Below are 26,549 nucleotides of genomic sequence, written 5' to 3'. Positions count from 1 at the left end.
GTGAGCAGAGCAGGGTGGGAGTGTGCACCAGGATAACAGAAGAGACACCACACAAAATTGCAGACACTTGAAAGAGTATGTCTTCTGTTCTGCATGGCTGATTATCAGTTAGTTTGGGAAACAAAGCAATAGGTAAGAAGCAGCATTTAATTACTGCATTATTATATATCTGTGCAAGATGAGCCACAGCATTTATACATCCTCCTCACATTATTTTTTTCTGTTTGTCTGCTTTTTTTTCCCCTCAAATTTTTTTTTTGGTTGACTTTTTCCAGGTTTCTGAGAAATGAACCTGCGGATAGAAGAGGCAAAGGGCAAAGCAAAAATGGCAGGTATCTGCAGACAGCCAGAGGACATGGCTATGTGCAGCTCCTCCTCTGACTTTTAGTCACTGTAGATTCCCAATAAACACAACTCAAAATGTTTCTTTATTCCAGGCCATTTTGGGGAATAGAAGGACTAGATGAAAAATGAGTTCTTGGCAGTTAAATCTGTAAAGCTACAGACATTACACTGTAAGGTCAAAGAAACCCTATCAGCTTTGCCACATACATGGGACACTTTATACCATAGGAATAACTTGGGTGTACTCAGCCAAGCAGAAATAAAGTCCTAAAACCAGGCAGCATTAAGAGTCCTTCCAAGAGACTGCCAGCACAACACTTTTGATAGCGTCATTAAATGATAATTTGATTTACATATTGTAAGTTCTTCTACTGATAGAGTCCTATTCACCTAAAAATATTTAGAAGAATATAATATTTTTATTAATTTTTGTCACTTGAAGCAGTCAAGAGAATAATGGAACAGAGAGAGACTAAACAAATTAAGGTATGGGTATACTTTGCTGTAAAAGCTTCCAGGAAAAGTAGTTTCCATAATTTAATTTTATTCAGCATACTTAAAAGATAAATAACATGACATGCAAGTGATTTCTACCTCCTTTCCCCTTACCCAGTGTTCTAGAAGCCCTTTAGGTAATGGATGTCTTTTACCTGAGCTGACATGGAAACAAAAGCATTCATTTAAGGCAGATATGTTAGGTAACAGTGAATTATGAATCACTTTAATACCACTGGGAAGGTAAAAAGCCTCAGTAATAAAGTTTCTTTCAAAAGTAATCTTTATAGACCTCTGACAACTGCTATCTCTATAGTCATAATACACTTGCCTATGTAGCTAGAGTTTAAGAAATGAATATAATTTGCAGTTGCTGATGCCCTTATATTTGTATATTTCACCATGTTGCATTGGTTTGTGCTTAATTTATAGTAAAGTACACTTTTAAAAAAGCTTAACAGAACTTAAACACAAATGGGATATAATTACCTTTATGCTATTAATAAAGTGGCTGAAATATGATGGAGGCAGAGGTGGACCTGAAAAAGGAAGAAAATACAATAAAGTACAATAATTATCTGTAATTTTCCTTTTAAAAGCACTGCTTTTGGTATTACTGGTTTAGGAGTTTAAAGGAAAACTATTTCCAATAATGGCATTAACCTTTATATCAAACATATTTTTAGTTTTGTTCCCTAACAAAGCAAGACTTACATAGCCTATCTTGTCTGTGCCTTGTCAGTCCCTCTTCCACCTTAAAAACATCTGAATCTGATTGAGATTTCAGAAAAATTAGAAGCAAAGAAGGCTCAAGTACAAAAAAATCCCAATTTTCTGAAAACATAGCACCTGGGAAGAGGAGTGAAAGAGAAGTATCCACATTAACCCCTTTGATGAAAGCCAAGGCAAAAGAGAAGCATTTCCTGTGTTTTGCTAGTAGTGGGGTGATCCATCAGTACATGTGTGATCTTTCCTGCAAAGACAGTACTAGAGCTGACAAGAGAAACATAGTGTTGCTACTGAGCTGCAACAATTGTACAATAACTCTTCCTTGACATTTTTCTGCAATGAAAACCAATAGAACAAGTGTTGTCTGCCAAAATCGGTCAGCCAAAGCTGTCAAGCCAGCACAAAAGGTTCAAAAAGCCTTTAAATATTATCTACTTGATATACATTTGGAAAAAAAACCCTATTTTGCAGCTTCCCATAACAGTTCAGTGTGTTTTCTTCAAATGTGTTTTGATTAATTTTTGAGATCTTTGGGCCCAACCCTCTGCAAGCCCTAGGGCTCATTTCCCAGTGTGCCACCTCAGGTAAAATTAAATCAAGTAGACATTGTGGGGTGGAAAAGCATTCTCATTATGGCACCTGTTTGGATTTTATTCCAACCTTACCAATAACAGCTTGCAGCAGTGATCTGCTTGATCCTTGTGAGGGAAGGGAATGGACTGGTGGAATGGAATGGCAGGTGTCCTTCTCAGATGTTGCTTAGTGTTAATGTCTACATCGAGCACTATCTGAGGTCTTTCTAGGATGACCAGCAAGTAGTCTAGGTCTGAATGAAGCCCATGTTGAGTTTGCTCTCATACTTTTTGTGTTGGCTTCATATTTTTGCATGTTATCAATTAATAAACCCTGTTTATTAATAGACCCTCACCTGGAGAGGTGACATTTTGTGGGAAGCAAAAATAAATCCACTGCATGGACAAATACCACAGTTCAAAAAGCTTTTCTCGTTCCTGGAACTCAACAAATGTAGTGAAAAGAATTTCAGCCACCTTCCCTTCAGAAAAAGGTTTTGAAAAATTTCCTGTACTTTAATTATGCAACTACTGGCTTGTACATTTTCCCTGTCAGTGGTTATGTGGACACCTGTGAGAACTAGAGAACTGCTTTGTATGAAAGAATATTTTAGCAACTACATCATTAAGCAAAAACCAAATAGGAATATTTTTTAAAGCAGCAACAGAATTGGTCTTAATTAGCATGCTTCAACTTAATGTTGAAGAAAATGTTGGAACCGGTTGATCTATCAAGTATATGAATCTCTGTTATTTTAGGAGAAAAGTAAATTGAGTTTCCAGTTTAACCAGAATTGTTGTGTTATTTTCACCATCCTTTACTAGCTGCAGTTTTACAGCAAAATCTTAAGAACAATCCTCTCATAATCTTCTCTTTATGAAGCACCTGAAATCATCAGATATAGGCAAGAAAATACTTCTAAGACAATAATTTGCATTCAGTACAGAACCTGGAAAGGAACAGATATGTTCATGGTGGATGAGCCAGCACTGAAGAGAAAATTTTCTTATTTTCTGTTTAGGAAAGTTTTTTGCTTCTTCTTTTGACAAGTTTATTGATGACTGGAAATCACTAACTGCTTATTTTAAGATATTGGATCAGAATAAAAATTAATGAGGACAACACAGGAAAATTGATTTTATCACAACAAAAAGGTGTTGTCTTCATAATAACCAAAATGTCATCTTCAGTCAGCAGAATTATGTCTTGGGAGCAAAGACAGAAATATCCATGTAGACCTAGTGAGGGGTTAATACAGTTATTATAAGGGGAGAATATCGTTATTATCAATGCATTAAAGGAAAATTACTATTAATGTGGTATAGCAACACTTATTCAATATATTGCATTTTCTATTTCAAAGCTTTATCTCAGTATATGAGATTTTTAAAAATGTACAGAAAATGAAGTGCTTGTAATTACAATCTTTTCAAACAGGTGCTTGTTTCTGTAACTCTTTTTGAATTTGTAAGAATTAGCAATGTGTATCCACTTTCTGATACAGAAAGCAAATCGTTGGGTGAGGAATAATTCCTATGATGCTCCTACTGTTAGCGAATTGGAATTTTCAGTACACACAGACTCTTCATAATTTTCACAAATAAATCCGAAAATATTGAAAAATTGGTTGAAATGGAAATAATCTATTTCCACCTCCTGTTAGAAGTGGGACTCTCAGCAACCACTGACTGCCTTGAACTCAGAATGCACAGGTATACCACCCTGAAATGTGAAGCACTGGATGTTAGCACAACTGGCTCAGAAAGACTGACAACAAAATGATATCTCAGGAAGTGCCCATTATATTCTAAAATGTCAGAAAATCTGTGACCGGCCACTTACATTTCGATATCTATTCTTATATTTAACACATTCCTAATGCTCACAAATGTGCAGTCTGTCTTTTCAGAAGACATTTTGGATAACATTCTGAGCTTTGCTGCTCTATGTGTCGGTTCATCAGAGAACACGGGTATAAATCTCTAGGCAGGTAAGGCAGCAGAGATAAGTATTCAAGCATCTTGCTCAATTGCTTTTTGAGTTAGACATATATTCCTCCACAGGATGTCAATGACATATTAGATTTAGTATACCTGGTGGTCCTGGAGCACCTCTGTCTCCCTTCTCTCCTTTTAAGTGTGCTGAACTGTGCAGTCCCCAGGAATCTCTGTTTGCTTTAGCGCCTGCCATAAATAGCATCACAAATTCATAAGAACTTGGAAACAGCAGAGACTGTAGCAGTGACAACCAAACCACTGAAAGTAGGAGTAGACTTTTCCATACATGTGGGGTACATGGTTCCTGTCCCTCGATGCCTCTCTCGCTCATGACCATTGAATGGCTGCCTGACTGTCCTCTCTTAGCAACCCCGACACGTGCAAGACAATCTCTCTCACACAAAAATCTTTTACTCCCCTTTCCCTATCCACTCAGCCTAAAACCCTCTGAACAGACCTGGTTCTATTTTTCCATTTGTGAATTTCACTGGAGCAGATGCAGAAACAGTTCTTGAATTTCCCTTCCCTTCCCTTCCCTTCCCTTCCCTTCCCTTCCCTTCCCTTCCCTTCCCTTCCCTTCCCTTCCCTTCCCTTCCCTTCCCTTCCCTTCCCTTCCCTTCCCTTCCCTTCCCTTCCCTTCCCTTCCCTTCCCTTCCCTTCCCTTCCCTTCCCTTCCCTTCCCTTCCCTTCCCTTCCCTTCCCTTCCCCAGTTATACAATAATCAAGAAAAAGCGAAGAGCTCTTAAGTATGAAAAACCCAACCAAAAAAACAACCCACCAAAAAAACCCAAAAAACCCTCACCCCCCAAAAAACCAAAACCAACACCTCCTCCCCACAAAAACAAACAAAAAAACAAACAAAAAAGCACCCCTAACCAAAACAAAACCAAAAAACAAACAAACAAAAACTTATTTAAACTAAGGTACAAGGAAAGAAACCCACCATGATCATTAAGAACTTCTACATTCCCAGGATAGGGAGAGTTCACCTTCAGATAAAGAAATCCATTAAAAATCATCCATACATATTAATCAGTGGACATGCATTACTTAGTGTGACTGAAAAGCCTGGCAAGTTTGCATGCTAGGAAATATTATAACAACACTCTAGGATTATCCAGTTTGACACGGTCTGAGTATTAGCTGATCAAGTTTTTATGAGGATTATGCTCTTTTTGACATGCAACATGCTTTCAGCAAAAGGGTAACATCATGCATTTCGGAGGCATCAGCAAATTCTACTCTTGGTCATGCCAGAGAAGCATCAGAAAACTCATTCTCCAAGAACGTATCTGAATTTACAATATTGTGTTTGGAAGCAGGACTTGATTTTTGCCTGTGAGATGACAGCTTGTGTTTATAATTATCTTCATCAGACCAGGGCTATGTTATGTTTGATGTTAACCTGTGCTCCAGATGCATTGATACCACAGAGGGGAGACTGAAGCTATTTTACTCTATCCTCTTCTGTCACCAGCTACCTGTAACAGTGGGCACGCCACCTATTTCTGTGCCTGTCTTCAAACTAGGGACAATGCAGGAACTGAAATGTTGCACAGTGCTTGGAAATCTTGGTACTTTCTAGTACTATTTATAGGAAACTAAGCAACTGTATGAAAAAATGGAAGTTGCTGCATCTGGCTAATCCTGTAGTATCAGCCCATAGAAGTCTTACTCACATGGGTGGGTCCATTAACTTCAGAAGTTCAGTCTCCATGAAGAAAAACTGCTGGGGTTCAGTCTGTAGTTATTTATCAGCACTCATTAATACAGGCATGAACAGGAGACTTCTTAACTATAAACTTGGATAGAGTTAGGAGATTACTCACAAATGTAGGACAGATCTATCCAGCACACTCAGGTGCATGAAGAGATGTTTACAAGTACGTGTTTCTATTACTTGTGCACATTAAAGTTAGTGCTATTTTTCACTGATTTTAACCTTCTGGAAAAGTGGCTATTATTATCAGAGAAATTCAGAGAAAATAGGCTTGTTTTGTTTGAATCATTCCACAGAGAATCAGAGGAGAATGGAGGCTGGAAGGCATCTCCGGAGGTTGTCTAGCCCAAAGGAGGATCATCTACATTAAGTTGTTCAGGGCCTCATCCAGTCAGGTATCAGAAGTGAGGCTGACAAATATGTATGTGATTAAGGACATCTGTTATCAATGTACTACATTGCTATACAATGGGAGTGAGAAGATTAAAGGGAGAAATTCATAGAGGTAAAAAAATGATGTGTGGAGGTAGTAGGCCAAAACTGCAGAAATGGCAAATTCCCATAGAGTAATGGCTATTTATCATTAATTTCTAAAAAGATCACAAGTTGGGATACAACTTTTTTCAGCAGTGGGGTTAGGGTGATGATGAGTAGCAATACATTTAGCATAGAGGAAGTCAGGAGCTGTTTCTTTAAAACCAGCGAAAAAGAACTGGAATGCAAATTGGAGGAGAGGGCACAGTATTGCTTGGAGCTTTTACAGCTGTTTAGCAGAAAAGTATAACCCCACACTGTTCAGGGATGGACTGTGGCTCCCAAAGATAGAATCCTTTCCAAATACATACCCCACAGTTTAACAGTAGGATATTGCCCTAGGGAAAAACTTCCAGGACTGAACTATGTTCACCAGTCATTCTAGAATGCAATTTCTGTAATTCATTAAAGAAAAACGGCACTAGGACATTCTGAAAATATGAAATCCATCTCCTTTCTTTTTATACTATGTGTGAAACTGCAGGTTCTTTGAAGGTGATGAAGGCTTTTTCATACTCTTTGAAAAGGAGGGGCAGATCTTCACTTGCTGCAATTCTATGTGGACTTGCATTTGAGGGTCAAATAAAGAACATGATCTTTCTTTTCTGATGCATCTTTCATGCCACAATGAAACACATAACAAATCTTATTTTGGACAGAGAAATTAAAAACAGCTAGAGACATAACAACATGGGGACTGTATTTATATATATATCTAAAAAATACGTGTACCTGTATGTATACACATTCAGGTCCCCAAAGCAACTCCTAAACTATGGAAACACAAACTTTGAAAGGCATTAAAAGTATTAGAAAAAAACAAGAAATCAAAGTACTTTAAGCAAAAGAGCCTAGTGTTTCTAGTTCTGCTATATATTTTATACATGGCTAAGTTTTCATAAATGGCTAAACACTTGAAAATCCGTTATCCTGAAGAACAAGTAAAACACATCTCTGGTGCAAAGCAGAAGGCAGAGGGAGAAAAGCTGCAAGGTTATGCTGTTTAGGTGTACAGCTGCTTTGGTTATGTTCTGTCATGGCCATGCATCCCGCTAAGAGTAGATTCTGCATGTGTCACTTACTGGCATTTTGCAATGAGGCCTGGGAGGGACTGGGAAAACTGTCTATTGAAAACAGGAGGGAAATTACTTTGGTGAGCATAGGTATGATACAGCATGTACCACACCACATAAACCTAACTGTTATGATGAGGCTAAGCCTGGAAACAAAATCCCCACCTCCCTAGAAGAAAGCCCAGCTGGCTGCCAGGTCTGTCATCATGTCCCTCTCTGTGGGCCATGGGGGCAAAACTCTTCCATGACAGTGGCTTTGGTTAAGAGATCTTTTTTCTCTGCACACAAGCAAGGTCACCCACAGTGACCTGTGTAGACTGAAACCAGTTTTGATGTTTCCTTTTGCAGAGTGCTTCTAGAGCAGCACATTTCTGCTGCAAACCAGCCCCTGATGCCCAGTGGCACTTACTCCTTTGATATAAAGTATTCGTCCTGGGGGTCCGGGGGGCCCTGGGGGCCCAGGCAAGCCAGGAAGGCCCTGGTAAGAGAAAGTGGGAGAAGGAAGATATCAGACAAAAAATAAACCCCAACTGCAAACTGGAGCACCTAAAGCACTGCTTATTGAAACAAATTAAAGAGTTTATCTCTCATCCAAGGAAAATTAGGTTTTCTACACTGATCTAGATCTCTCAAGACTGCTAAAATTCATAAATTTTCAAGTGCCAGTCAGATAGGTGCATGCTAATTAGCAACTCTGAGGAGCACTGCTAGAGGGTATGATTGCCTTTTACAAAAAATAGATGTCAGTTCTGAGCTGTGTAATTTGAAAAGTTGGCACAAGGTTGTGTTCACCTTCCAGTCCACATCAATGGAAGTTTCTGTATGGTGACATATGTCATCTCATCAATAATTAGAGATCCATTAGATTTCATCTTCCCTGAGCACTCCAGGAAGGATGACTAGAACATGTAGCCTCCTTTGTTTACTTGTTTTCTTTAACCTGTCAGCCTGATGTACTTCATCTAGTTGTACTTGCTACAATAGCTTTTGTATGGTTAAGACAGACAATCCAGAAAATGAACATTAATATTTTTGAGGTTATGGAGGAAAGGAAAATCTGCTCTTATATTTTCTCTCAGTGAGCAGTAATTTTTCCTGTCATTTTCTTCCAATTAGAATTTATCTAATTTGTTTGTTTTCACTTTCTAGGAACTATATTTCTATTTATATCTTCTTCCAGGGGTGTAAGCCACATTCAGTACCTGGTCTTTTTTTACTGTGGAGATACCTAAATACTTACTAATTCTGCAAAGATACTTACCAATTCTCAGTCTCCCTGCTACTCACATAAAGCAGTATCATCTCACTTATATTTATTATCTAGATGGACAAGACACTTGTGCCTTGTAGTTTGTGTGTCATATTTTTTTTTCTTTTGAGCAAATTAGAACCAGAGGCTTCTTATAACAGAATCCATTTATAAAAATTTCTCTAATGAGGTACAGTGATACTGACTTTATGCTAGCTCAGTAACATACTCTTGTAACTTTTATTCAGCATTATCTCTGATGCAGATGAAATAGCATTAGCTGCTGCTGTGGCATGGGTACCAATTTTCCTAGCACAGACTGTTGCATGACATCAGAACAACCACACAAACGACTCTGCTGTTGTGAAGCTTATTGTCTATGCTTAGCAGTGCTAGCTCTTGTGCTGTCCAGTTTCAATGTTTGTCATGAGACAACTTGTCTGAAATCTTTTCATGAGAACAGACTTGCAGCAACAGGAGCTTGCTTCATTACTTGTCATTCCACAATTACAGGCTGAGGTGAGCATGAATATGCTGTCACCTGTGCAGAGGTCATTGTTTTGGACACTTGCACATGGCAACCATAGCAGGTAGCAGGTATTAGTGAGTGTCTCCTTGTTAGTAAGGTAGATACCACTTCCCTGTGATATGCTCAAGTGCCATTTGTATCTGGGCTAGAAAGGCCAGAGCCTGTGGGAGTATCTTCACATCATGCGAGGTCACACTGGTGGCTGGATCAGGAACTTCTTGACACATATTAAAAAGTCTGGAATTCCAAATCTTTTGCTATTTGAAGGTGCAGTGGCAGCAGTGAGTGTCACACATAACTGTTACACCTGGGAGCTGACACAACTATGTGTATCTGCAAGAACTGCCCAGACAGAGCCAGAAGCTGACTTTTTAATGACTGCTGCTAGAGAGGAAAAGTAGCAGAAACACAATTATTTCTAGAACATTTCAGGTTTTCAGTCCCATTATCATTTGAAAGCAATCAGTATAAATCAGACTTCAGATTTTAACAGATTTTATTTTGCAACTAATTGAAATACAAAAAACTTACATTAAATGCTTCACCTCGATCACCTTTCACACCTCTCAGTCCATTCAGTCCTGGACGGCCCTGAAATAAGTAGAAATAATTTATTATTATAAATAATTATAATAAATGTCATATATCTTGTCAGAAGCAAGATTTCCCACTTTATCCCACTTGAGAGCATAATACATACTGGGCGTCCTGGGAAGCCAAGCTCTCCTTTGGGTCCAGTAGGTCCTATTGGTCCCTGAACAACAAAAAAAAGTAATTGTGGCCCATTTTGTTGATCTATATTTGATTATTAAGAATAAGAAGCATAATTTTATATCTACATTAAAAATCAGTCTGTGATTGCCTGTGACTGCACAGAACATCCTCCCTGCTTGCTCTACTGAGTGATCTCAGAAGCTGAGGACTTCATGTAACAGCTCTGGTTTGGAAAAGACCACCTATCTGAAATGAAGTCTGAATTCCCAGACCCTTGTAGGGCATGCAATTCAAAACTGGCTCACCATCTATTGAAGAAAAATTAAATGCATCACTCAGGAAAAGAAAAGAAAGAGATATATGCTTTGTTCATCTTCTTTCTTGGTTCATCTTCTCCCCCCCCCCCTTTTCTTATTTCAATTATTTTTTAAACATGCTCTGTGAGGAAATATCTGTGGATTGGCTAAGAATTCATGCAGTGCCAGGCTTCTACTTGCCTCACACCAGCCTGGGTTTGTGAATTCATGGGGCTGATAGCTGAAACAGAATTGTTCCTTCTTTATATAGGTTTGACAGATTCACCAGGCTCCAAAAAGTAATACAAGCCACTGCAAAAAGAAGGGACAAGCAGGCTGCCTGGGAAAGGTGGTCCAGGACTATGGATGGCCTATGATGGGGCATTTGCAAGCATGCAGCTTCCAGGCAGCCTGCAAGTGATCAACAAAAAGCAGCAAATCTGAGGATCTACAAACTTTCAACTGATGTCAGCTTCCTGAAACTCACCGAAACCACAAGGGTCTAGACAAACTCTTTACATTTGTGTCAGCCTTTCTGGTTTCATTTCCTTTTTTTAGTCTGCTGAAATGCTGAGATACTCCTTCTTGCATTACTTGTTAAATAATCTGTCTGTAGATCTCACACAGATACCACTTACATGTGACAGTGGGTGTGTTTAACCCTTCACATGATATCTTTTCAGTGAAAAGTGATATGTACATTAATGAAAAATTTATCTGATGAGGAAGATAATTTCTTTTATTATCTAGATGAAATACATGGATTAATTGTTGTAACTTTTCTCCTGCTGAAACTGAAAACTGGATTAGACCTGAAATTCATAAGCAGTTACCATATGAACATATTAATTTATAATGTCACCATTGTAATCGGAATTTAAAGCTCACTAATGTCAGCTGAAACTACTTGCAGCTGGTAAGATTTTATTAATCTTCTATTTTATTTCCTGTTTGAAGGTAATTTCTACCCGTGTGAACAAAGTTAATGCTTGTGTCTCAATCAGGCAAGAGATTGCTGGTGAATTTCAAATTTCAATATTGTGCCCCAAAATTTCAAAATTCACATTTCCATGATACCACATCCAGTTATGAAGTTTGGGGGAAAAAAAACCCAATCAAAAATGTTAAAAAAAGGCAATCCAAAAGCATTTTCCTATTTCACTCTCTGGTACCTGAGCCTTTAAAGATTATGTAAATCTGAACTTTAATCAGCAGTGAGAACAACTAGAAACAGACTTTTTCAGTTTAAATAGAGAGCAGTGTCTGATCCCATGCTTTAACTGGGATTTCAAACATTACCAATGCGAGAGTTGACTCAGCTGGGGCCACCTTTATTATTCTCTTTAAGTGCTAGCCCAGTCCGTCAGGTGTTTGCAACTCCCTGAGAGAAGCCAGCAGTCACAGCTAGAAGTGAAAGAAGGAAGCGTGGAAGCCAAAGGAGTTTTGCTTACCACAAATGTTTCTTTTACACCAGCACAGTAGATCTGGACACTGAGGTTCTCACTAAGTGCTCTCCTTCAGTGATATGCAGCCATTTCCTTCACCCACAGGGAACAGCATGTAAAAGATCCTCATTTCCCTGGTGGCAGGAGCTTGGATTCAGTCTGTTGCTTCTGCTTTTGCTAACAATTGTACTGACCTCTTGACTATCCCTAGTTCTCATCTGCGAAACTACTACTTCTCTGTAGCTCCTTGTGCTCCAAACTCCTGTGATCCTACCTTCTGTCCACCTGAAGTCTCAAAGAGGAGCAGAGCAACGACTTGGGATTTGATTTTAAATTCTGGAAATCTGTGTATGGGTCTAAAAGCAGAGAGGAACAATCAGAGTCCCTCACTGCCTCAAAGTTGTTCCTGGGCCAGAGACTCCTTTGGAGCAAACTGGAACAGAACCATTGCACTAAAACCTTCAAGAAGTTATCTGGCAGCATCTCTGACACAGCACTTGAAGTCTGTATACTTTTGCTGCACAGGCCTCACACTAACTACAGATGGATTTTTTTCTATGGGACAACACCAAATTGTACCACCCCATTAGCAGTGATGATCAAATCTGAGTACTGCGCTCAGAAGAGAACTGGCTGAGCAAAGCTTTGAGACAAGCTCCCTGTGCCAAACTTTCCTGAAGTGTAACCATTCCCACCAGTGCTGGCAAGAACTTCCTTGTCTGCTTGCTGAAGTGTATGAAGGCAGTATAAAATGAGATGTAAAACACAAAGTTTGGGGCTGAGAGGAAAAGGACATGTCCGCTGGATGCAGGCTGCACAGCAAGTAGCAGTGAACACAAGCCAGAACATGAGGAATTTCAAATAAATATAAGGACAATTTTTTTTACTTCAGAGTTTGTCAAATGTTTGGAATGTGCTGCCCAGAAAGGTTGTGGAATTTCTATCCTAAGAGTTGTTGAAAACTTCACTTGACAAGTTCCTGATTTTAAGAGACCTGCTCCAGGCAGTGATGTGCTCAAGATCATCTCTGAAGTCCACTTTCATTCAAAGTTATTCTGTGTCAAGTCAAAAGGGTAGATCATCAAAGGTAGTCATACAAAGAGAAGGAAAGGAGCATCCTTTCTGGTAAGTTAGGATAGCCTCCTCAGGGCATTCTGATACACAGTAATTAAAAGCAGACCCAGTTATCCCCTTTGGAAGGCTACAGAAACTGATGTAAAAATCTCCTATGTACCTCGATGTGCAGAAATGTCAACACCCCACTAACATTCACTAAGGCACAAGAGTGACCAGGCTACGTGAAAAGCAGAAGCAAAGAAACATCCTTGACATCCTTGATTTTTTGAATACTAGACTAGAAGAAATTGGCGCCCTAACACTGGTGAGTCTGGGCAACTGTTCTTATTTTATAACTAATTCGTTGTGCTTTCTTATGACCTTCCATGTCCAGTCAAAAGTAGCAGACCAAATACCTCAAAGAAGGCCTCTAAATCCTGATTTTGGTACATGGTCCTACTCTGCTGCCTGGTGTACAGCTTTCTCAGAATCCAACACAGTTGCAATTTATTGGCATTGACAGAAATTGAGCCAATGCAATTAGTTGTTTTAATGTAAATCATATAAACAGAGAATAATTTAGGTGGAAAGAGAGGGATCCTCTTGCACAACCCCTTGCTTACAAGACAAACTTGTATGTTAGGCTTGTAGGTTAGGTCATGCCACTCAACACTTTGTTTCAGAATCCATCATCTCTCTGGGCACTTATTTCTGTGTTTAATCACTTTTAACATGAATTTTTGCCTTTATATCTACACATGTCACAACATTGTTACTTGTCATTTTCCTGTGCACATCTGAGAAGGACCTGACTTTTTTTTTAATGATTCCCTTTCAGGCCACAGCAGGGAGCAATTAGAGCTCCTCTTAGTCTTTTATCTTCAGAGCTAAACAAACCCAGTTCACTCAGAGCCAAAAATCATTTAAGTTTCTAGCTCTGATGATATTTCACAGTTATCTTAGACAGTAACAGATATATTTGTTCTACCAGAATTTAAGCTCTGCATCAAATCAGTAGTTACAGCACCACATATGTAACAAGCACATTCTTTTCTGAAGGACACTGATGGCCCTGAAGCACAATTACTCCCTACTCAGAAGGAAAGAAAAGCTAACCATGCTACCTTTACATTTACTAATATTTGTAAGGCCAAAGCAAAACTAAAAAATAAAAAACTATTCATCTTTGAAATCATCTTACCATTGGTCCCACTGGTCCCATCACTCCAGCTTCACCCTGTTGAGGACCAACACAGAGAGAGACCAATGACAAGGAGAATTCCTGCAATGTCTAGCAGAGGTGGCTGGTAACATGGCCATCAAATAATTGTGGAGGAGCACAACACAGTATTAGCTCACCTTCTCCCCTTTTCTTCCTAATAATTCAGTTAAAGATCCATCAGCAGAAATGATAGCTCCTGGTTCTCCATTTTCACCCTGCAATTATCAGAGTAATTACTGTTTACAAAGCAGTTCCCAGTGAATCGGAAGTCAAGGCAGCATTACTTTTGTTTAAAGTATGACAGATTAGTCATGCTGTGATATCAAACATAAAGTGATATCAGTATGAGTAGGGTGAATCTTGATTCTGGGGAAGAAAAGAGATGATCTTTCTAAAAACATAATAAAGTACACTAAAAATATCTCCCTGAGAAGAATAAGTTCTTATTTTTCTAAAAAGACTTAATTTGCTCTCCATAGAGTAAGTATGTGAAACATGCTGTGTTCACAAAAGGTCTCTGCAAAGGTAGACAGGTTATTGGTGTCTTCTTGTGTACCATCAGCTTAATGGTCAGTAAACCCTGCTGGAAATGTCCTGTCTTGATAGACCAGTAAATGTTCAGATTTTACTATCAGGAAAGCATGAATCATTCTCTCTACATACCTTGCATGATGCAACCTCATTAACTTTACTGAAGGTCAAGTCCCAGCACTCACACTGTGACCCTCTGAAGTCCTGTTCCACCACCACGAATAATCACTTCTCAGTGCTAAGCGCATGGTTCCCAGGCTGGATCATTCAGCTGTAACTTTCCACTTCCTACCTCAGGCAGCTTGCTACAACATCTTTCCCAAGATGTCATGGAAGAAATCTAGCTTGAAGCTAGCAATTGCACTGCTGATTAAAATGCCAGTCCAGGTTATAGACCTTTCATTGAACTCTAGGTTCTGTAACTCAGTTCTTCTCACAGGTTCTTAAACTGTTGTGAGTCTTTGAAGTCTCCCTGAAGATACTTTGGATACTTTGGAGTCTCCCTAAGACTTGGTTGGCTTCACCGACTTTATCTATGGACCTGAGGTTGAATTTCATGATCGTTAAGTAAAGGTGTCTGTACATCTTCACTGGAATTCCCAAACTCCATCACTCTTGAGCGTAGCCTGGTATTCACAGCTCAGAAACACCATCAGATACATCACTATGTTTTTGGTGCATCCAAAATTAAATGCTTTCAAAGCTTTGAGTTCTTGCCAGTGTGGACACCAGAAGCAAACAAAGAGCACCAAGCAAAAAAACAAAAGTAAAAACCTCCACAATCTAAACCAAAAATCACCCAATGAGTTCTAAGGTTGAGCTTGATCATTTAATGCATTTTGTATAAGAACGGGAAACCTTATGATAAGCAGGGACTGGTATACATGGCCTGAGAGCTTTCCTTCTGAGCAATGACAATGCTGTTCATCTGCTACCTCATTTAAACTATAATTAACCATTTCCAAGTCTTCCTATTACTTGTGAGGAAGTGAGCTCAGCTAAGCAGAAAGTCTTTTTTTTTTCTTTCTTGGTATCCCCAATATATTAGATGTTCCTCTCCCCTGCTTCCTGAAGGTTGATAAGAAGGGGAAAAAAAAGGAACAGCTGCAGTATTTACAGAAGAACAGAGTCAGTCTTTAGTACCCTCTCTGCAGAGCTATAAAATACACACTTTTTGTGAAGAAACAGGAGAAAGAATCCTAAGAAGAGAGCGCCTCAAGTCTTAAAGTCTTAAACTTTGGGAATTGAAAATTGCAGTCTTCATTCTGTAGGCAAAGCCCTCTCCGGCATAGGAGGAGAAAAAGATCGATCTTTTTTTTTTATTTGGGCTTTTGGATAGGATCCCAGGGTGTTAGTACAACAATCAGCTGGCAAGAAGAGGTCACTTCATGTTTAATGTTTAAAGAGAGTAAACCTGATAAGTGCATACTGCACTGATGAATTTCAACACTGGTGCAGGAAGATTAGCTCTTGGTAGGATTATATCAGGGGATGTCATTTAGCATTTTCACATTCCCCCTAGTACATTTTTCACATTTTAATTAAAATCCCAATTCCCACAAAAATTAGAATCGTTAAACTTCTAATGTCACTAAGTACTTGTCATCTAACACATTTCTCAGTCTATACGTTCCCCTATGCATTTTTTCATACCTGTTGTCCTTTAGGTCCTTGTGATCCAGGCAAACCAGTATCACCCTTTGGACCCCGAGGGCCCTAGGCAAAAACAAGTACATAAATTCACAGTGATATTTGTGAACAATATGGAACTAGGTTATTTTACTAAATGTAATTTGAAATTACTGGCAAACTTGAACTTAAATCACTCTGGTTGCAATCTAAGAATTCTTACAAGACTCAATTGCTCTCTGAATAAAGTTATTCCCTAAACCAGATATCACATAAGGAAAGTCTTTTAGAAAGACCAAAATGAAAAATACCTGATGTTTATCACAGTGTAGATGACACATACATTCAGAAAGGGAAATATGCAAACATTATTAAGAGTGGAAATTTAACTTAAAATTCTCTATTTGTTCTGTACTCAATCCTCTCTCCATGATCATTCAGCCAGATTGATTTTCAACAGAATTTCTGAAGGTGTATTTTTAACAGTATGTTAAAAAAAAAAAGAAAAAAAGAAAAAAAGAAAAAAAGAAAAAAAGAAAAAAAGAAAAAAAAAGAGTATATGAAATAGAGTTTATCTATTTGAAAACAAATTATTTCTTTATCGGCTTTGTGGGGAAAGCATTCCCATCAGATCAAATTGTACTTTATAATCTTCCAAGAGCACTCAGAAACATTCTTTTTGCCCACTAAGGTCTAAACTCAAGTCTACATAATTTCAGCATTTGTCAAAAGATAAATAAAAGACATGAGGTGAGACCAAGACTGGTATTTTCATGTCTGTAGAAATTCTATAAGGGACAGAGACCAAGAATTCATTATACCATCTTCTGAATATTATCGGCTTTTTTCAAATGAAATGTATGTCTGAGGAGATTTTCCCCCCTTTCTTTGCAGCTCATGACATTCAGGACTCAGCAAGCAACCTTCTGTGGAATTTTGGGCAATTTGCCAGCATTTTGTTAACACCTTTTGTCAGCTTTCCCATTTTTTTGCTTAATTGTTCTCAGGCAATAGACAAAGGATCCTGAGACCATATGCATGCTCTGAACTGTCAAACTATCATAACAAGGGAAAGTAATTCCATCCCATCACACAGAATATGAACACAATAATTAGAACAATACCTTCTGAAGTCATAAGCTAAATAATCACAGAATCACAGAGTATTCTGGGTTGGAAGAGACCTACAAGGATCATCAAAGTCCAGCTCTTGGCTCTGCCCATTGACCCCAAGAGTCACTCCATGTGCCTGAGAGCATTGTCTAAACCCTCATTGAACTCTGTCAGGATTGGTGCTGTGACCATTTCCCTGTGGAGCCTGTTCCAGTGCCCAACAAATCTGTGGTGAAGAACCTTTTGCTAATACCCAACCTAAACCTCCCCATACACAACTTCAGGCCATTCCCTCAGGTCCTGTCACTGGTGACCACAGAGAAGGGAGCACTGTCTGCCTCTCCTCTTCCCCTCACAAGGAAGTTGTTGACTGCAATGAGGTCTCCCCTCCATCTCCTCTTCTCCAGGCTGGACAGACCAAATGACGTCAGCTGCTCCTCACACAGCTTCCCTTCAAGGCCCTTTCCATCTTCAGAGGCCTCCTTTGGACAGTCTCTAACAGTTTATGTCTTTCTTATATTGTGGCACTCAAAACTGTCCCCAGCACTTGAGGTAAGGTAGCCCAAACGCAGAGCAGAGCAGGACAATCCCCTCCCTTGCCTGGCTGGTGATGCTGTGCCTGATGCCCCCCAGGACACAGTTGGCCCTCCTGGCTGCCAAGGCACTGCTGACTCAGATTCACCCTGAGACCAACCAGGACCTCCAGGTCTTTTTCCCTGGCATTGCTCTCCAGCATCTCATTCCCTGGTCTACATGCACAACCAGGGTGACCATCCCACGTGCAGAATGTGCTCCTTTCCCTTGTCGAACATCATACAGCTGGTGATCCTTCAGCCCTCTGATTTATGTAGCTATCTCTGCAGGCTCTTTCTGCCTTGGAGGGAGTTAACAGCACTCCCCAATTTTGTACTCTCTGCAAAGTTGGTATCCCTCCAAGTCCCATGTCTAAGTCATCGATGAAGATGCTTAAACGTGTTTGCATGGCAGTCTGAGCACAATAGGTAGGTAGCACAGCAAAAGGCACCTTTTGATACTATGGTTGTGAAATGATTATATGATAGCCCTGGTATGTTATTTTGAAAAATCATAAATATTTCCTAAAGGATAAAATAAAAAGGCAACATCTTATAGGGCTTTCCTGTATTCTGTAGTGGTGACAAAAAAGCCTGAGGAATAGCACAGTTACATACTTATACATGCAGACAACATTTACAATTCCATTTGTTCCATCTGTTTCTCTTATACAGCATAGGCCTTTCCTTAGGTAGTAATTTTCCATTAATTACACCCATATTTAAACTACAGAACTGAGATGAGCCTAGCAGAATATACTTCATTTCCGACAGAATAAATTTCTAGCTCAGTTGGTAACTTCCTAAGGCCTGCAGCACCCTCTATGATAATTTATTAGACTTCATGCAAATTGTGTACAAGATACATTTAAAAAATATTAAACTGTATTGAAAAATACTTAAAAATCCTAGGAAATACATTTAAATCCTAGGCAATTAATACTTACAGAAAATCCTGGTAGACCTGGCTTGCCATCTGGCCCCTGCAAAATTAAAAAACCCACATCCTTACAAACACATATTACAGACTTGCAAAACAGAATATGCATTTTTCATGTATTGTGTGATTTGCGAATATCAACTCATCTGCTACTGAATTAAGAACTTCATTCCATTGACAGTAAAGGTGTGAACCTCCACAACACCCTATGCTTCTAATTTAGCATTTACTCTCAAAAACTGGTGAGGCAGAGATCCAGAAAAGACTGAAAAAGGAAGACATTTTCTACATATGAAAGGCATGCAGCCATTATTCAGCCTTCTCTGAATCTTTTCCAGATGCTGGCACAGAGACCACAGCAGCCACTCACCTTTCCCATTTTGGTCATGGATGTCTTTGGATAGAAAACAGTGTAATAGGCTGTGAATAGAATCACAGATGGGGATTTGTATTGGGCACATTTAAGATTACCCTGCTTTGGCAACTGCAGAGAGACACTTTAATTCTGGTTCAGATCAGCAGAATGTTTATTTCCCCATCCACTATGAGACTGCACCTGACAAGGGTTAGAGCTTTGAGACTGAGGTTCAAATCTTTCTCAGTGCAACTGCTCTTCAAGCTACAGAGCCTGCTTCTTTTTTTGTGGGAATGTGACTCTAACATCTATCACAAAACAAAGGTTTGAATTACCTGTAGCAAGTACTATGGCAGAGCTCACACAAGGGGACCCATACTGTCCTGGCATCCTATTATGTTCAGGGATTAGGAGAACCAGGTCTTTGGGAAATACATGAAAATACCCCTCCATGAAAACTGTTTTACTCATAAGCATGGCTGGATGCAGCCACAATAACATGAAGTTGTCCTATGGTTTAACAAGTGGGAAAGATCCATGCTAGGCTAGCAGAAAAAGGTTACAAGCTGCTGCTGGAGCTAATGCCCTTCTTCCCAGTTCAATGACACATTCAGTAAATATTTGTTTGGGGCAGCTGTAATAATAAGATACAAAGTTTTTGCAAACTTTATGTAGAGTGAAATTCTGCTATTGGCCATGAACATTCTGACTTTCTTTGTTTCATCAGGGATTTAATGTGGAGGAGATCACTGTGCTGACCAACAAGAAAACAGACAAAATTAAATACACAAACTAGAATTCACAAATTAAAGTAGCTGTAAAGTAAGGTGCTTAATTTGTGGTGGTTAAATTTTGCAAATTGCAACACTTTTGGGAAAGTTTGAATAGACTCCATGACGGGAAAAGGTATATTTCTCTTTGGATCCAGTCCTAGGAACTTCAAATCATTACCAAGAAGCATTCAGCATTTCAAGTATTTGACTGAACTATTTTGCAGCTAGAAGAGAACCTCAATTTCACATCTTTTGTTGTCTTATGAAATACCTAGTTTTTCATTCACAGCTATAACTTTTGTGAGACTAAACTAATAGACAGGAGCCTAGCATTTCTAGTTGAAGTCTCAAGCAGAACTGAGCAAAATACTTTTTATCCCAATACTTTGTAACTTGAAAAACAAGAAGGAAAAAAAGTTGGAAGAAATGTCAATCTTGGACTCTATTTTTGCAACAGTTCTACATTTCTATAATTCTGAGCATATAGTTCAGAATCAGAGATAAGCCAATTTATTTTATACAAATGTGTAAAAGTAGTTTGTTCACACAGAACTGAGTTTTGCCTGAAAGTACTTCCATAGAGTTTGGTGCTAAAGTTAGCAGAAACACAATCCTAAAGTACAGGAAATTCATCTCAAGCTGATACTCAAAAGAAGATGTTGAAGATAGAGCAAATCTGAAGATTTAATAAAGCAGCATATACTCACTGGAGGCCCAAGCAGTCCTTTAATTTCAGTAAAATTAGAAATTCCATCAGTCTCATTGAGAAGTAACTGAAAAAGGGGTTAAGAAACAGGTTATTTCAAATGGTTTATCTAAGGCTCACACACATTTTTAGAAAGGTAAATTATCTCTTTATAACTGTGAAAAACCCCCAAAGATAAATAAGGTGACAGAAAAGGCTCTCTACTTCTAATTTTCTTTATACATCTGGAATAAAAAAAACCTAGAATTTCTTTTATGTTTATTCTGTAAAGATCTCAGAATGCTTTTAGAAATTTAATTAACTGAGTCATGTTTTTAATTTGAAAGCTATGACACCAAATTTTGCAGCCTGAAGACATTTCTCCTCAGTAAGATAAGGATCAAATGGAGGTTTTATGCTTCAGTGTGTCACTAGCATTCTAAGATGGGGAATCAGTCTGAGCATATTCATCCTCTGCTGCAGAGTTGAAGTTTTAATTATATTCTGGACATGTCTGCATCTCACCATGCAGCACCATGCTGTGATTCCTAAGTCAGCACTGATCACACTGCTGTGTCTGAAACTAGCCTGGAACCCCAAACTGTGATGGCGACCAGCTCCTGCACCACCCAGCACCGAGTCTCAGGATGCCTGAACAGCACAGTGCAATTGCACTACTTCCTATCCTATGGAGCTCCTATGGTGAGCTCCCCATTAGCCCAGGCATTTCTGTACAATTCAATTACAGAATCCTAATAATGAAGGTGGACAGGAACTTTGGAGCTCTGGTCCAGGACTCCTCAATGCCAGGACAGGGCATGCCTTCAGGTGGCAGGGATTTACTTAGCCCATGAATAAACACGTTGTCACTGAGGTTTGGTGAGATTTGAATGCCTCTTTTACAGCCTGCAACCATGTGTAGATCAACATGACCAGACCACAATATTTTCCAACATTTGTTATGAATACATTATCCAGGAATTGAGTTTGAAACTCCATTGCTTTGAATAGGAGGTTTGACCATATGCCCTCCAGAGATCACTTCCAATACACTTATGAGTCTCTGAATACTATTTTTCGAATCTAGATCACACATCCCATCCTATCCTATCCTATCCTGTCCTGTCCTGTCCTATCCTATCCTATCCTATCCTATCCTATCCTATCCTATCGTCATCTGAGCATGGAAGTGTATGGGCAGCTTTCTGTACTTTGAGGTCATGTTGAATAATTCATACAGCTAAAGCTTGCTGCTTCTACTGGGTGCTTCTTTCTACTCCCTGCCCTCATGTTCTACAAAAATCGAGTAAAAATAGAGTTTAGATCCTACAGGCAGCACTCCCTCTCCCAGACTGCATGAACTCTGCTGCACTCTTCAGGGATAGTATGATGCCCGTGGTCCCACTCTATTTCCAGTTTTACATGGCCCAGAAAAGGAACAGGACACGGACTGCTACTTTAATGACAGTAATAAAAGAGTCCTGCTGCTGCAATTGTTCTGCTTTATCTGGTGGCAGAAGTCCAGGAGCCCTGGGTTTACATGGTCTTTTCATTGTGGAATCACTCATTATTCATTGTTTGTGGGCTCAATCCAAACTATATTGAAGTCAGTGAAAAAAATCCCAAAGGCTTTGTTGAGTTTGGGACCAGGCACATTGTATATTTTACACATACAGTTAATCTGCAAATGGAAATTGTGATTGGAAGTCAGAAAACTGTACATAATGCTGAAGAACATTTGAAAACAAAAGGTAGAAGAGTGATGATTAGAGGAAAAGATTGCACTCTTCACAACCTCCTCCAGGTATATAATTATTCAGCTTTGAGTTTGGATGTGCAAACAGCTTTAATAACAACAATCCAGTAATATAACTCTTCAACACATTGAATTAGTTCAGAAAGTGCTAACTATAATACTAAGGACAACATTGCTTCCCATATTTTCTTCATTGTTATATTTTAGGATGATTGTCTGGGTTCGTTTATAAGTAAAGCTTCAGCTTTGCATCCAAAAGGCCTTGTCAGAATTATAGAAATTCTATAATATAGAAATTCCTTGTCAGAATTATAGAAATTCTGGCCTTACCAGAATTATAGAAAGACAGGCTGAACAAAATCTTTTGACATCTGCTTTACACCTTCAGCATTAACCTTTCTTTGTGACTTTTGTTTCTTCTACCTAAACTATGGGTAAATAGTGCCAGCCAAAAATAAAGGTTTAAAAATAAAAGGTTTGAAATTTAAATCCAATAAAAATAAAGGTTTGAAATTTAAATCCAATAACATTTCTCTATTCAAAATTACTTCTGTACTATACCAAACTAAATTTGTGTGATAAAATCATAGCAACAAATATTATGGTTTTCTGGTTATCATGATTCCACTCATGAAAATGCACTGAGTATCAGCAACTATGCTCTGAAAGAGGGAAAGAGTCAATATAGAATGAGAAATATTGATTTTAGTGTTTTGGAATATCAAGCAGCAGCAAACAGAGGAACACTTTTTTTTAAAACATGATGAGTCAGAGCAGACTTCCTGATCAATCACAGGAGGCAACAGAAGAGGCAGTAAGGACAGGAAGCTTCTGAGACCCACATTGCTGGTGGCAACTGCAGAAGCCTGGATATGGATGGGTTCCACTGCAGACCTCAGTTTTCCCCTAACACTTATTTTCATGGTATGAGAAGTGGTTCTTGAAGGAACCATATCCCCTCCATTCACATAGGGGGCCAGGTGAAATGAGAAAGAAACCAAGGTCGACTTTTCAGTGCAGCTCCATCAATGTGCTATCAGCCAGATGCTCACTGGTGAGGCCTGGCCCTGAGCCACAGCTGTCCAGGTCAGCTCTAAATATTTCAACAGTGCTGAAACTGAACTAACTATTGATTTGCTTACTTTTTTGTCAAGCTACATAAAATTGGTTTAGTTGTAGCCACATAGCCCTTAAGAAAACTTCCTTCCAACTTTGATGGATAAGTCCATTGGACTTCTGTAGCCCAAGAAGTATGGTTCTTGGCTACACGATGGTTAAATGAATGACCCTGACCTGGAGAGTAATCTAAGTGCCCTGTGGTTTACCCCGATCACTGATCTCTGCTGCTCTATCTACATCAAGCCAATATCTATATTACAACAGCTGGCAGTGTTATTTATTTTAGTTCCGCAATTCCAACTGCAATTGATAGGTCTGCTTACAATAGCTCTTTTCCATATTGAAAGCTTACTATGAAAGATGAGAGACTGAGTCAACAAAACACACTTGGATAATTTAATGTCTATCTCAGCAAACTTACTGCAAACAAATGTCCTGTTCTTACACAAACATTTGTGAGACAGGAAGAATTCAATGTCATACATAGTGACGTATACTTCCCCACACGTTTCATTAACTGTATCAAAATACAGTACACCAAGTTCTCAGAGAAATCTTCTGATTAACAATACAGAGGATTTGACAGCTGTTGATGTACCTCCCCAGAACATCTATATTACAAATGTATATAAAGCCATAAATGCTCTCAATTTCTTAAAGGAGCTTACTTCTAAAACCCGAAAGTACTTAGAGAAGGAAATGGGACTCTGTATGGACTTGTAATACACCTAAAGCTATACAGATTCTACCAGGCTCTATACATTTCTGTAATACATGGTAAAAGTAGTTCATACAGGGGATCAGGAGGATTCAGAGGATGCACTTTAGGTTTCTTCAGACATAGCTACATGTTTGAGAGGTGCATGGACTGGGACTAGTGTACATAGGGAGCCATGCAGCCTCCAGCAAGCGTCATTAGTTTATGTCAGCTTCAATAATCTTTTTATGTTCTTTATATGTACTGTTCCACCTCTGAGGCTGTCCTAGTGGTTTTTCAAGTGTTAATGAACTATGGAGCAACACATTGAGGTTCATTTTTTCTGCAAACAGAGCTGTTTAGTCACTGATAAGAATTAAGGTCCCACGGTGGCATCGTGGCAGGGCTGTGAGAAAGAACATGAATTTTACATCAGCATTTCTATCACAGCTATTGAGCAGTTGCCCAGGAACTCCAACAGAATTGAGATAAAGTGTAGAGCTGCTGACAGTCCCACTACGAGCAGGACTTCGGCCACAACCAACATTTCTATAATTCTAAGTCTATAATTCTGCTCATCCAAGATTCAGGATCCAAGATCCTAGTATTCTGCATGGATTCCCAGTAAAGTCAGTAAAGAAAAAACACTTCAGGTAGGACGGGTGAGATGGCTGATGTGGCCTATGGGATGAAAATTAATGCTATATTTGCTATTGGTAGCAGAAGCTTAACTGGAAGCCCAGTTGTTTCACTCAAAAAAGGTTATGTGTAGCTCAGCTTTATGATAATGATGGTGCCAAGCCCTCAACACAGATTTCTCAGCTGGGCATTTTCTCTTGCAATTACAAAACACTTCTTACTGCCCTTATATGTATTCCTGTGGACACGTCTGGCTGTTTTAGGCACCTCCACCTCTCAGAGGTGAAGTTTCCTGCAGTCACTCACAGTTCCTCCAGATCTTAATGTTATTACACCAGGCCAACTACTAAGAATTTTGCTGTTAGCTCCGAGTGGGATTCATCCTAACCTCCAGCCTTCATTACTGCATATAGTACTATTTTTGCAAAGGCTGATGTACACACAGCAAAACTAACTGAAAATATACCTGCATCTAAAGCACACTGGAGATTTTTTATGGGATTCTATTTTTTTACTCTTTGTTTCTTCCAGAGTCAGTGCTCTGGTTTGTATAGCGGACAACTATCAGGAAATTACTCTCCCCTACATACTGTTGCGCCTCAGGTGCTATGCTGTGTTAAATATTCCCAGTTTTGTATTTCTCTGTTGGTTTCTATTTCATGTTCACAACTTCTATAGAAATCGCCTAAAGAGTTTGTGCGAGATGCTCAATATGATCTCACAACTCTTGCAGTTAAGCTCTTTACCCACTTTCTTCCAATCTAACATTTTCAAAACTAAATAATTTGATACAGAGACATATTGAGGTTCTTTTGTTTTGAGGAATAGACTTATGACCTGAATGTGAGCAGCAGAATTGCCAGTGTGTTAACTACTTGTGCCCTCTTCTCTGTAAGGGGAGTTACCGACCTCAATGCTCGACATGCACACTTACCTCAGGTATTGCTATGACTGGTCCCGGTGGTCCTGGTGGTCCAGGTGGTCCCACAATACTGTTCCCATCCTGTCCTGGTTCACCCTATTTCAAAAGCATTACATGTGGAAAACCCATACACTAAGCACTACATTTCATATAGGTTTCTCGAAGAGTGAAATCCACATAATCTCACCCGAGGTCCTGGGTCACCTTTCTCTCCTTTTGGACCCTTCAGGTGACAAAAAAAAAAAAAAAAAAAAAAGAGCATAAGTGATCTAAAAGGGGAAATTATGAAATGTGTTCTCCCTTGCTTCACAAAAAGCACAGCAGTGAGTTTCATGTACAGAACGATCAATTCCCAGCTCTCTCAAAACACACATGGGGCCAACTAGTTTCAACTCAGATCTTCTGAAGGTTTGATGGTTAAAAGTATTTCCCAGAACTTTGACAGAGTTCACAGACAACTAGAGTTACAATGGGCACAAAACATTTCATTAGCTGGGAATTAATCCAGTGAAAGTTTCTTTCACTGCACTGAAATCAGCCATCTCTGGCTGTGCTGTCCTTTTCCAGCATCGACCACATCAGCTGTGCCCAGGATTTCCCAGGAGACCAGACAGGAGAAGACAGGGAAGCTAAACTGTCATCTCTCTGGCAGTTTATATCTAAGCTTGATCAGCCCCTCTGTAGAACTCCCTGTGCTGGAAATGCAGATGCTTGTCTGGCACAAGTGAGAGGAAAGTGCCAGAGGATGAGTCGTGGGACTTCCCAAGCAAAGCACACTGTAATCCTTGAGGGTCTTAAGCATGAGAAATACATTAAAATCACCTATGAGCCTGCTGGCTTT

General features: G+C 39.2%; 1 protein-coding gene across 2 annotated transcripts in view; it reads right to left on the bottom strand.

Annotated features, from left to right (window-relative positions):
- Positions 1-26,549, bottom strand: part of COL15A1 (collagen type XV alpha 1 chain) — a 119,026-nt gene that overhangs the window by 12,521 nt on the left and 79,956 nt on the right. For both annotated transcript variants that reach the window (XM_059476710.1, XM_059476719.1), the window contains 14 exons: positions 25,896-25,931; positions 25,721-25,804; positions 20,598-20,663; positions 18,770-18,805; positions 16,162-16,224; positions 14,115-14,192; positions 13,957-13,992; positions 9,945-9,998; positions 9,776-9,835; positions 7,876-7,944; positions 7,476-7,517; positions 5,083-5,128; positions 4,236-4,325; positions 1,330-1,379 (listed from right to left, as the gene is read on the bottom strand). In XM_059476710.1, coding sequence (XP_059332693.1) covers positions 1,330-1,379; positions 4,236-4,325; positions 5,083-5,128; positions 7,476-7,517; positions 7,876-7,944; positions 9,776-9,835; positions 9,945-9,998; positions 13,957-13,992; positions 14,115-14,192; positions 16,162-16,224; positions 18,770-18,805; positions 20,598-20,663; positions 25,721-25,804; positions 25,896-25,931 — 810 coding nt within the window. The remainder of the gene's footprint in view (positions 1-1,329; positions 1,380-4,235; positions 4,326-5,082; positions 5,129-7,475; positions 7,518-7,875; positions 7,945-9,775; positions 9,836-9,944; positions 9,999-13,956; positions 13,993-14,114; positions 14,193-16,161; positions 16,225-18,769; positions 18,806-20,597; positions 20,664-25,720; positions 25,805-25,895; positions 25,932-26,549) is intronic.

This window comes from Ammospiza nelsoni, chromosome 1, assembly GCF_027579445.1.
Source record: "Ammospiza nelsoni isolate bAmmNel1 chromosome 1, bAmmNel1.pri, whole genome shotgun sequence".
NCBI lineage: Eukaryota > Metazoa > Chordata > Aves > Passeriformes > Passerellidae > Ammospiza > Ammospiza nelsoni.
This window is presented reverse-complemented; position numbering and strand designations above follow the sequence as displayed.